The 13,303-nt window shown below is 36.1% G+C and overlaps 1 protein-coding gene across 1 annotated transcript; it reads left to right on the top strand.

The window, feature by feature from the left end:
- The first annotated feature begins 1,001 nt into the window (after nt 1-1,001).
- On the top strand, nt 1,002-10,191 carry LOC138884636 (uncharacterized). Its single transcript, XM_070165647.1, has 8 exons — nt 1,002-1,514; nt 1,701-2,200; nt 2,341-2,425; nt 2,588-2,727; nt 2,979-3,282; nt 8,899-9,213; nt 9,343-9,456; nt 9,562-10,191. Exons 1-8 carry the CDS (start codon nt 1,002-1,004, stop codon nt 10,189-10,191), a joined length of 2,601 nt encoding a protein of 866 aa, XP_070021748.1.
- Nucleotides 10,192-13,303: the final 3,112 nt, after the last annotated feature.

The raw sequence follows: 13,303 nt of genomic DNA, 5'->3' as shown, positions 1-13,303 counted from the left end.
TGTTTTTTTTTTTTTTTTTAGGGGGGGGGGATGCGAAGGGCCAAGGAAAGGGGAAAATAAAAAAAATGGTCTAATTAATGAAATAACCAAGTTGCATTTGTCTAATACAACATGATGAATCTACGAATTTAATTTAACAGTCTATAAAATAATAATCAGATTATTTGTAAGATAATTAAATATAATTCTCAAATATATAATATTACTATACTGGTTGTGTGAAAAATCTTACCGTCTTAAATATATAAACTACCCCGTAATATTCTCAACATGTCTGACCAAACTACAGTAACATCATTTTCAATTTTTTTAAAAAGTAATTGATAAAACCATTAGTCAATTTGTTGAATCATTCAGGAATGATGTACCGATTAGATCTTAAAAGAGTCGGATTTTTGTACGGCAGTAGCGCTTATTTCAGCCATTGAATTTGTAATATATTGTTAGAGATTCAAAACCCCAGATTAATTTGGACATTAATGGAGGAATGAAGTTTGAACCAGGAAGAAGAGGAAAGGAGAAGACGACCGACCAAACTAGTGTTGTTTTCGATATAACCTAGGATATATGTTGGGTTCTTCTATTTTGAATCACAGCCACACATCATACTTTGGAGTGACTAATTATAGCCACATATCTTTTCTGATGGATTCTGGACCCTTGATTTGATTAATTGATAGAAGGTTCTTCTCAGCTGAAGCTCACGTGAGAGAATATTATTTAGTTAGGATAGAATTTTTCTGTTATGAATAGACAAATACAAATAGGACAATGTACATAGTAATTTTTTTCTCTTTATTTTATTCAATATTCAATTGTATATATATACATGTACAAACAAGTGAATGGATATACAAAAAATTTCTCTATCTCTTTACTCGTCCAAATCATAACTTTTGCATAGCTTAGTCTTCAATTTCCTTCAATTATCAGAGCATTGAGCTCGATCCAACATCAATTATCAATCCCCAAATCTATTCTTCAGCTCCTAGTGAAAGAAGATGAGTGTAACTGGAGAAACCACAACTGTAGTTGCAGAAACTGCAAACACTCCTAAGGCAGGAGGATATGACATCAACCATCCATATCATCTTAATCATTCAGATTCACCTGGAATGACCTTGGTCAACACTGTGTTTGATGGAAGAGGTTACCCAGGATGGAAGAGATCCATTCTTCTGTCCCTATCAGCCAAGAAGAAGCTTGGATTCATCAACGGGGCTTGCAAGGCTCCAGATTTGAACTCTACTGATTATGAGCAGTGGAGCTGTGTCAATGACATGGTCACATATTGGATTCTAAATGCACTGTCAAAAGACATTGCTGACAGTGTGATTTATTCAAAAACAGCAAAGGAACTCTGGGACAGCTTGGAACAGAGATTTGGCAAGTCCAATGGTGCCAAACTCTTCCACCTGCAAAAAGAGCTGTCAAGTTTAACACAAGGTAACAGTGATATTGCTGGATATCTCACCAAACTGAAGAGACTGTGGGATGAATTAGATGCTCTAAATGTAATCATAACATGTTCATGTGTATGTTCATGTGAGGGAAAAGCCAAACTAACTAAGTCTTTTGAGGATCAAAGGTTTAATTCAATTTTTGATGGGATTGAATGATGTATATGCACAAGCTAGAGGAAATATCTTATGATGAGTCCTTTGCCTAGCATGGATATTGCATACTCACTACTGTTACAGGATGAGAATCAAAGAGAAATATATGCAAATGCACACTTCTCTTCAGATTCTGCATCTTTCATGGTGGCTGGACAGGGAAAACAATCAAATGCACAAGTTTTTGCTGATTTTGCAGCATTCATGGCAGCCAGACAAAGAAGAAATAATCAAAAGTTTAGAAATCAAGTCCCTAGAGGAACAGTGGCTGGTCAGAAATTCAACAATGCAGCTCAAAAGGTTCCAAGACCACAGCAGAAATTCAGAGGGAAGAAAAAATACAATCATAATCTCTCTTTTACCTATTGTGGGAAAATAGGACATACTCAAGAATATTGTTACAGACTGATTGGGTTCCCAGATGATTTTGAATTTACTAACCCAAAGACTTATCAAAATCATGTCAAGGCAAATGTGGCAGCAATTCATAAAGAAGATAATGGAACAGGGCAGAGCAATGAGGCCAACAACAGCAGTTTTGAACACCATTTCAACAAGGAACAAATTGCAGAGATGATAGATATGTACAAACAAGCAAAATCAACATAGAGTAGAGGATCAGGAATTAATGCAAATGCTATGGCTGGTACTATTCTCAAATACTCAAGATCAGTATTTACTAGTTTAAAAACAGATTCCTGGATAATTGATTCTGGAACATCAGAACATATGTGTTTGACCCCAATTCTTTCCTGTTTCTAATTCCACTCCCAGTACCTTTAAACATTAATTTACCTAATTCTTTCAAGGTAAGTGTTACTCATATTGGGAGTATATCAATTATGCCAGGTCATGTCTTAACTAATGTCCTTCATGTGCCAGATTTTAAATATAATTTACTATCTGTTCATAAGTTATGTGGGAAATTCAAGAATAATCTTCTACTTATATCTAGTGGGTGTCTGTTGCAGGGCCTTTCAATGAGGAGTCCTCAAGTTTTTGGTGAAGTTAGAGAAGATCTCTATTTACTAGAGCCCAGTAATTTCAAATCTAGTAGTATGCTTAGTAGTAATGTAATTTCATTTTCAAAAGGAATGAATTCCAGTTCTAGGTCTGTTTTAGGTTCAGAATTAGTTCATGTCAATATGATACCTGATGTAAAGCTTTGGCATGAAAGATTGGGTCATGTTTCAATTTCCGCAATGAAACATTTACATTTCTTTCATTGTGCTTCAAATTCTGATTTCATTTGTGATATCTGCTCTAAAGCTAAACAGACTAGAAATCATTTTCCCATTAGTAACATAAAAACCAAGCATGTTTTTGATCTTATACATATTGATGGGGACCTTATAAATCTAGCACTTACAATGGTTTCAAATATTTCCTCACTATTGTTGATGACTACAGTAGAGGAACCTGGATATTTTTGTTGAGTGCTAAAAGCAATGCTTTTCCCATGCTTAAAAGTTTCCTATCTATGGTGGAGAGACAATTCAATTTCAAAGTTAAGATGATAAGATCTGATAATGCTTTGGAACTGGGAAAGGGGACACTGGAAGCAGATTTTCTTGCATCAGAAGGCATACTGCATCAGTTAAGTTGTGTTGGTGCTCCTCAACAAAATGGAATTTTTGAGAGGAAGCACAGGCATCTCCTAGAAGTGGCAAGGGGTTTAATGTTCCAGTCTAGACTACACATATCATATTGGGAATAGTCTATTCTAACTGCAACACACATTTTAAATAGGTTGCCTTCCAGAGTACTGAATGGTAAGACTCCTTTTGAAGTCCTTTTCAAGCAAAAGCCTAAATATGATTATTTGAGAAAATTTAGATGTCTATGCTATGCTTCTACCTTAACACAAGGAAGAAGCAAATTTGATTAGAGAGCAACTGCTTGTGTGTTGATTGGATATCCTTTGAATCAGAAAGGATATAAGCTATTGGAACTAGAAACTAAGAAGATCTTTGTTCCTAGAGATGTTAAATTCTTTGAGTCACATTTTCCTTTTGCCAATCTTAAACCTATCCACAATCCCATTTTTTCAGATTCACCCCTTTCTTTGGATTTCAACTCCTCTCAATATGTACAGGAAGAAATGTCCTATACAGAAGATATGGACCTTAACAATCCAATCTCTCCATCCTCACCTTATTTTCAACCCTAGTCTTCTGATTCATCCACCACACACACTCCTCATCAGCCTGTTTTGCATGTCCCTCACACCAGTCCTAGTATATACCCAACCAAATCTCCTGTTCCTGCACCTAGACAGGAAGTTTCTTTGAGAAAGTCTAATAAAGTGACACAACAACCAATGTATCTTAAGGACTATGTGTGTAATGGTATCATGTTTGCTGATCTGTATAGGGCATGTTTCTCTCACACTAGTAGGCCTAGTGCCTATTCTTTTTCTTCCCTCACCATCAGTAACCAGCATCTGATCCAGTCCCTATCCAATTTAAATAAACCTAATAGTTATGAACAAGCTTCTCAACATCCAGGTTGGAGACAAGCTATGGAATCAAAAATTCAAGCTTTACAAGATAATCAAAATTGGGAAGTGGTTGAGCTGCCTAAAGGGAAGAAGCCATTGTCGCGCCCCCTTTTCTCGCGAAATCGGGTTTATGACATTTGGGATGACAACTCGTTCCTTTTTGGGAATTGGGTTTTTTGATTTGAAGAATCGCCACCTAATGATTAAGTGCATTAGGACACTAGGAAGAATTTGTTTAGAAAAACCAGAGTTTGGGTAAGGGCTAGAAATTATCTCGAGGGGAAGGTGTTAGGCACCCCTCAAGATCCACTAGTGTGGTTCCCGGCTATGCTACAATTGTGACTTAAGTACAAACAATAAATAAGCAAATAAGGGTTTTAAATATGAGGGGGTTGTCACATTGTGATTGCTAAGTTAAAGTTTGAAGAAACAAGGAAGCTGAAATTTGAGAAAAAGGAGTTTTGAAATTTTGAAAGTAATAAAATAAACAAGTAAAGGGAAGGGGGTCCTAGGTTTATAAATAATATGGATCACATCAATGCAATACCCGGTAATCACTCCTCAAAAGAGGGGTTACACATGGTATTAGCGCACCGGTCATCATATCCATATCTACCCTTTCCTACCCCGTTGAGGTATTAAATGCGGAATGTTTTCGTTTACTTATTGCGTGCTAGTACCCGTCCCAATCCTATCAGTCCCAGAGGTATTTGGGACTACTAGTCCTAAACTGAAGGGAGATTTGGGCATTGTATGGTTTAAAAGGATAAAATTCTAAAGCGACAAACAAAAACACATAAGGCAGATATGAGAAACACATAACAATTTAAAAGGCTCAGACAGGCCTCTTCACTTAGAGATAGATTGTTTAGCATGTCTTGCAGATACTGGTTATGGTCTGAATTAAACTTAAACGTTAAGGAGGCAGGTTGGTCTATTACACATTTCAGATAAGAAACCGGAATCAGACCTGCCTGCTGGTTGGAATTAACAGAGTCTGATTCAATTAGCTAATTTTCCTTATAGCTTGCTTAGGCGAAACCTATAGGCATGATATCTAAATACGAGAGAAAGATACTGATTTCAGAAGCAGATTTATTAATAGTAGGAACATAAGTTCTACAAGCGTTTAAGCAATGCTATTACTGATTTTAAACTTATAAGCAAGTTGAGGGATTCAGATTAGTTGCTTATTCCTATAGGTATGCTTTCTAAGTGTGACTGATTTTAACCTTTACGAAAATGCAGAAATCCTATAGGCATGACGTCTAAAACGCTGATTTTTATTATTTAAGCCTATATATCATTTGCCTAGTGATGGATACGTATGCTGTATTCAGAAACCCTATAGACATGCTTTCTATATGATAGGCAAAATGCAGAATCCTATAGTTATGTTCTCTATATTAGATGCAAAAGCTATTGATATGATATATATGCAGAATTTATAGGCAGGATTTCTAAGATGCAGAAGTGAAGAAGTTTATAGACAGGATTTCTATATGAAAATGTAGAAGTACAGAACCTAAAGCAGGATTTCTATATAAAAATGTAGAAGTGCAGAACCTAAAACAGGATTTCAAAGATGCCGAAATGCAGAACTTGCCATGATTTGCAGAAATAAAGACCTAATGAGCATGATATCTACCCTTATGCATACATGAGTACCCCTCCCCTTTTCACTATAAGCCTCTATGAGTTATTACAAATTATTACCGCCCAGAATGAAGAAAAAAAAGTAAAAATTACATCAGAAAGCAAAAATCCCAACCAAGGAGAGCTTGATTCAGACTTCTGTCTGAAGCATGAAGTTATCCAACTCCAAAGAACAAATTCCAAAGCCTTTATCCTATTTGGGATGTGTCAGAGTTCCCTAAGAGTCTTAAAAGGACTTCGGGCAGTGCTTACACCCAAATATATTGCAGAATTGGATTATAGTGCAGTGTGGAAGGGCTGGCCCTCAAATGTCCAAGTTCAGAGGGAGTTCAAGGTCCCAAAGCAAGGCTCATAGTAAGGGGGGCAGAACTTAGAATCTAAGAGAGAGTGCAAGTGAATAGAGGGGATTTTGGGAAAGGCCAAGATAGGCTGGTGGTCATACCCAGCAATTAGGAGTGCTGGCACACCCCTAACCAGCCTGCTAGCCACATTGTTTGGGAGTTAGGATCCATTAAAGGATCAGGTCCAGACATGAGCAGCAATTTGGATACTGCCATGCCTGAACCTTAACTCAAAACATAGAAAGGAATAAAGGTATGGGGAATTCACACAACAACAGATGCAAAGAGAACAACATATTCAATACAGAACATAAACAGCAAAGTAGACAAGATTGTTGAAACTGTAAAGCAAACACATAGGGATGAAGCCAAAAGTTAAATTAGAACATACCAATTTCAAGGCAATAAGAAGAGAAGAGTAGTAGTAAAGCCAAATTGCAAACACACAGCTAGAAGATTGCAGAAAAGAGTAGAGTGTTGAATTGAGAATGTAGGAGTATCGAAATTGAAAGTGTTCAATAAGTGTTAAACTCAAGGTCTTAAAGAGTATTGAATTTGGAAGTCCTCAAAAAGTGCAGAAGGGTTGTGCCCTTTATAGTGCAGAAAGCAAGTAGAAATAGGTGAGAGAATAATTTCGAAATCAATCACATAAGGTCTCCCTTCAATTAAGGGATTCTGATTTTAAACGGGTAAAGGATAATTAAGGAAAGAGTTTGATCAAGATATTTTCCAAAGTAGTACAAGAAGGGCAGATTCACAGAAACTATTTAAGGAAAGAGTTTGATATCAACACGGTTTGTGCAAATAAGGAAAGACAATCAATCAACAGTCAGTAAAAATCAGAAATTGATTTTTGGTATGAATGAATCCAACCAGAAAATGTGAAGAAAGGTTTAATTAAAGAAAATCAGTAACAATCAATCGATCCTTATTAAAAGGAATTCTAAATCAATCACAAATTGGCAAACCCTTTTTGAAGGAAGAATTCATCATATATAAAGTGCACAGACATGTGAATCAAGAAAGAGTTGTCATGCTAATTAGAAAAGTCTAGCATAGAAAAGTTCAGAGTCAAAGAAGTTCGAGTTCAGTACAAAGACTCAAAACGAGTCTGAGAAACCTAGAGTTCCAAAATAGAACCGTAGTCTCAAACACAAGATCGAAACTCGCCAAAAACCCCAAACCCTAGGGTTTTCAACTCGAGCCAGATACAGAGAAAAGAAGACAAATGACTAAAATGGGCTCAGAGATCTCTTTCAGAGACTTATGAGAAAACAAACAGATAGAATAGCAGGTTCGAGACAAATAGAATGCAGAACTAAGTTGAAGCATAAAGAACATGTTTTAAGAAAAGCTCGGAACTTAAGCAAGTTCAAAAGAGAAAAGAGGTGATATAAATTTAAGAAACAGTAGATGAAACATGTTTAGAACTCAAACAAAGGTCTAGTAAAGGCAAACAAAGGACTAAAAGCTTAGTAGAAAAATACAGTAAAGGAACATATAAGATAGACATGTGAGAGCATGATATAAGAACCAGTAGAAGGAAGAACGAAGCACAATAGAAGAACATGCATAATAAGGCAAACATAAAAACAAGAGAAGAACATGCTAGGTAGGAAAAGAGAACATACAAACATAGCATAGACAGATTCACATAAAGAAAAGAAGAAGAAGAGTCAAAAAAACATTTTAAGATTTTTTTTTCAAAAACCCAAAAATCGAAGAGAAACAAATTTTGAAAGAAAAGATTGGGGAAAACGTTTCAAAACTCCAGTAGAACACAGATGTAGCATAGATATAAGAAAACAACCAGAGAAAAACCTCAAATAGCTTAGGGTTTCAGAGAAACCCTAGAAATGAGAAAGGCTTAGAAGAAGGTCTGATCTTGAGTCGGAGAGGTCACAAATAGGCTTCTGATGCCTGAATACGCCGGAGAGGCCATAGAACCTTGGATCTGTAGAGATCTGAAAGGACACCATCGAGGTCGGACCTCGAAACTTCGAACACCCAGTGTTTAATGGTGGAGGAGGGTGAGTACAGGCCATCCATGGCCGGAGAAGCCATGGATTCCGGTGAAAGTGTGGTTGAAAAGGGTAGAAGATGACTAGGGTTCCAAGGAACCTTCGAGAGAGTTTTGGGAGAGGAGAGTATCCAAAGGCGGCTATCAGAATGAAATGGGGCTGGATTAAAAGAAAGGTCGGGCGGGTTAGTGAACGGGTTAAGGGGGTCAAGTTAAAATTGAAATTGGGCTGGTCCAATTGGGGTTAAGATTGGGTCAATTGGAGGCTAAAATTGAAATATAATGGGGCTAAAATTGAAACGAAATGAGGCTAAAATTTACATAGCCAGTTTTTCCCTTTTATTTTACAAAAATAGTAAAAATGATTTTGAAAATAAATTAAAAGCACTGGATTAGTTAATAACACATAAATATTAATTTAAAATTACTGGAACCAATTTTATGATTATAAAAATGCTATTAAATCTTAAAGTAGGCTAGAATTGCAATTATATGCAATTTAGCTTTAAAAATGCCAAATAAATTTGTAAAAATATATAAAAATTACCTTAACTATATTTTGGTATAAATATGGGAATAAAATAAATTATTCACCAAAATGGATGGTTTTGGGAGTAATTATTGATTTTGTACTGCTAAAATGGACAATAAATTGGTTTTAAAAATCTATTAAAAATTGGGAGAAATACTAAAACACTTGGGCATGCTTATATATGTGTACATATGTTATTTTGAAATTATTTTGTATATATAAAAAATATACAGGGAAAAATTGGGTATCAACAGTCATTACCTTGCAAATGGGTTTATAAGGTCAAGCACTTATCTGATGGAACCATTGAAAGGCTAAAGGCAAGACTTGTAGTAAGGGGGGATATTCAAAGAGAGGGGATAGACTACAGTGAGACTTTCTCTCCGGTAGTCAAGATGACAACTATAAGATGTCTTCTTGCTATTTCAGCAAAGAGGGGTTGGACTGTGTCCCAGTTAGATGTGAATAATGTATTTTTACATGGAGATTTACAAGAAGAAGTGTACATGAAATTTCCAGGAGGACTCACCCCTCCTAGTCCTTCTCATGTTTGTCTGCTGAAAAAGTCTTTATATGGTTTGAAGCAAGCTTCACGGCAGTAGTATGCTCGACTTGCAGGGGCACTGAGTTTCAAAGGATACTCATCATCATTGAATGATTATTATTTGTTTTTTAAGAAAAGAGATTGTCTCATATCCATTTTAGCAGTTTATGTTGATGACATATTATTGACAGGGGACGACACACAAGATATTCAAAACATCAAAGAATTCCTCAATTCTCAGTTCAAGGTAAAGGATTTAGGAGACATACACTATTTTCATGGACTAGAAGTTTAGCGAGAAAGTAATGGTTTTATCATCGGTCAACGAAAATTTACCTTGGATATGCTCAAGGATTTTGATGTCTCTCATTTGCCTCGTGAAACTTCTCCTCTGGATCCCTACTCCAAGCTTCAAGCAGACGTTGGTCCTCTCATGGACAACCCCACTCTATTCCGGCATTTGGTTGGCAAACTGAATTATCTTACCAACACACGCCCAGATCTCTCTTTTGTTGTTCTCACTTTGAGTCAATACATGCAACGTCCTTGCCAGTCACACTTCTTTGCTGCTTTAAGGGTCCTTAAATATCTGAGCACTGATCCTAGCCAAGGAATCTTGTTATCCTCTACACCAGATTTTTCTCTTCTTGTTTTTTGTGATGCGAATTGGGCCTCTTGCAAAGACACTCGAAGATTGGTGAGTAGTTTCTTCATTACTTTGGGGGGATCTCCTATTTCATGGAAATCGAAGAAACAAGTATTCATTTCTCTTTCTTCTGCGGAAGCAGAATACCGATCCATGCGAAGAGTCACCGCGCAATTAACTTGGCTTGTACGCCTTTTTGCTGACCTCTCCGCCCCTATTACCCTTCCAATTCCCCTTCACTCAGACAACAAAGCAGCTATCCATATTGCCCAGAACCCTGTTTTCCATGAACGCACAAAGCATGTCGAACTTGACTGCCACTTTGTGCGTCAGTAATTTCTTTCTGGTCTAATTACTCTCTCGTTCAATCCATCTAAAGATCAGTTGGCCGATCTATTTACTAAGCCTCTTTCTGGGGTTTCTCATAAAGGAATTCTGAGCAAGTTGGGGGTCACTACACTCCCCTCCAACTTGAGGGGGGATGTTAGAGATTAAAAACCCCAGATTAATTTGGACATTAATGGAGGAATGAAGTCTGAACCAGGAAGAAGAGGAAAGGAGAAGACGACCGACCAAACTAGTGTTGTTTTCGATATAACCTAGGATATATGTCGGGTTCTTCTATTTTGAATCACAGCCACACATCATACTTTGGAGTGGCTAATCATAGCCACATATCTTTTCTGATGGATTAGATCTGGACCCTTGATTTGATTAATTGATAGAAGGTTCTTCTCAACTGAAGCTCACGTGAGAGAATATTATTTAGTTAGGATAGAATTTTTCTGTTATGAATAGACAATTACAAATAGGACAAGTGTACATAGTGATTTTCTTTTCTCTTTATTTTATTCAATATTCAATTGTATATATATACATGTACAAACAAGTGAATGGATACACAGAAAATTTCTCTATCTCTTTACTCGTCCAAATCATAACTTTTGCATAGTTTAGTCTTCAATTTCCTTCATATATTTATAACAATCTAACGAATGAGAGAGTTTGGATATGTAGAATCTTTCAATTAAAGGACCAAATGGGTTTTAGAAAATAAAATATTTAATTTATGTACGGTTATATATCTTTGGGAACTGATGTCAGGTCAAATATTAAGAAAAAAATGGATGAGCTGTTAAGAAACCTAATTGTTATTATATGATGGAATTTCTTTCAATGATGAAAGAAAATCCACAAGAAAAGGAAGCAATTGGTTTTCAATTTGGCCAAACAGCATCTACAACCAAGAAAACTGGACGAGACTTTGTCCAAAATTGTCAAGAACAAAATATTTAGGAATAATGGCAAAATTTTGAGATTAACTTTTGGACATGTCCATTTGATGTTTATATTAACGCTCGTGTGAGCTAGCTCGTATTGCTGGTTTCAAACTCAAATAATGGAGAAGAGTTGTGGTAGTTTGCTAGCTAGCCAACGTAAAATTTTACAATTTATGATGAACTTTTATAATAAAAATGTATAATTGTCATTCTATTAGTATTATATTAATGTATAATATGGGTATACATTGAGATTAAATAAAATTATATAGTCAGTAATGATTCATATAATTAATTTTAACTTAGATTGTTTGGTATTGAAAGGTAATCGAAAATGAAATCCAGTTATTGTTGTTGTCTATTCAATGTTAATGATTGACTGGGAAACAAGCTCCTTTGGTACATGCATACGAAGTGAAAATTTTCGGAGACATGCTTAAAGACCTACTCTTTCAGAAATTATACTTTGTAGAGCTATAGTGGTATTCTGTTTGAAGGATTATTATTCGATTTTTTGGAAGATTATAGCAATTTCCATACCAAATACAAATGTTACCCGTAGGGAATAAAACAAAATTCTAAAATGATTAAGATTTTAAAAACTTTATAGTGAAATATTTATCCATGTGGAATTCTCTTTGTAACGACCCGGCCAGTTATTTTGTGTATCTGAGCCCTGCTCCCCTATTTGATGCTTTGTGTTGGTTGTTTTGTGACTTGCGAAATTAGTTAGTTTGACTACGGAAAGGTTTGAGAGTGATTGAAGATACTTAGTCTCATTCTTGGAAGCTTATGTTGTTAAGAGTTGACCAAGGTTTAACTTTTGAGTAAAAGGTCTCGGATTTGTAATTCGATGGTTCCAATAGGTTCATACGGTGATTTTGAACTTAGGCGTATGTCGTAGATTCAGAGGTTTCTAAAAGATTTTGGCCCTATTTGACGAACGTTGGCAATTTAAAGGTTTAGAGAGTTCATAGGTTTGACCGAGAGTTGACTTTAGAGTTATCGAATTTCGATTGGTGTTCCAGGACTTTGGATAGGTTTATTTAGTTGATTAAAATTTGTGTGCAAAATTTGGTTGGAATCCGAAATGTTTAGGAATAATTTGGATGTGTTTGTTGAAGTTGGGAGATAAATTTTTATCGTCGATTCTTGATTTTGATGTTAATTGTGGTATTTTGAGATTTTGGTTAAGTAGTATTTAGACTTGTTCGTATGATTAGACCGGGTCTCGAGAGGCTTGTGTGTATTTCAGATTGGTTTTAGACTATTAGGAATGGTTTGGAAGTTCTGGTTCTGGTGCACTGCACATGCAGAGGTTTGACCGCGGGTGGGAGGGGTTGGTCGATTTTGCAAAGTTGGATGGTCTTGTGAAGGGTCACTTCTATGGAGAAGAGTCGCACCTACAGAGTTATTGTATGCGCCTGTGAGGATGGGCAGGCTGAGCAGTTGTGCACCTGTGGATTTTGATGTCGCACCTAAGGTTCGACAGATGCATAAGTTTGGCAGCAGGTGCAAGGACAGGCTAAGTATGTGATTTTCGCATATGCAAGAGTGGGTTCTTAGAAGAGGCATCGCATATGCGATTTATTTAACCGCATATGGAAAAAGTCGCGGTTATTTCGAGAATTTGTACATTTTTATTATTTTAATATTTAGAGCACGATAAGAGGCGACTTTTGAGAGATTTTCATCACAAGTTTGTGGGTAAGTAATTTTCACTTGGATTTTTTGTATACCTTGAATCCCCATGGATTTATATACCTTAAACATAGAATTTTGAAGAAACAATCAGGAATTATGTCTAAAACTTAAGAGGATCAATTTTGAGGATTTGAGAGTCGATTTGGACTTAGTTTTGGAATCTAATCACATATTTGGATTCGTGAATTTATGGGTAGTCGGGATCTACCCCTTGACTGGGTTTTGACCATGTGGGTCCGAGTTGATTTTTGAATTTTTTTGAATCGAATAAAGATTGAAGTTTTATTATTTGGAATTGATTCCTATGGCTATGTTTAATGTTATTGAGTTGTTTGGCTAGGTTCGAACCGGTTGGAGGTAATTTATAAGGGAAAGACGTTCTTGGAGTATTGATTTTGCTCGTTTGAGGTAGTATCTTGCTTAATCTTTTTGTGAGAAAATAACTCTTAGGATGTGACCTTATT

Source organism: Nicotiana sylvestris, unplaced genomic scaffold (genome assembly GCF_000393655.2).
Source record: "Nicotiana sylvestris unplaced genomic scaffold, ASM39365v2 Un00011, whole genome shotgun sequence".
NCBI lineage: Eukaryota > Viridiplantae > Streptophyta > Magnoliopsida > Solanales > Solanaceae > Nicotiana > Nicotiana sylvestris.
This window is presented reverse-complemented; position numbering and strand designations above follow the sequence as displayed.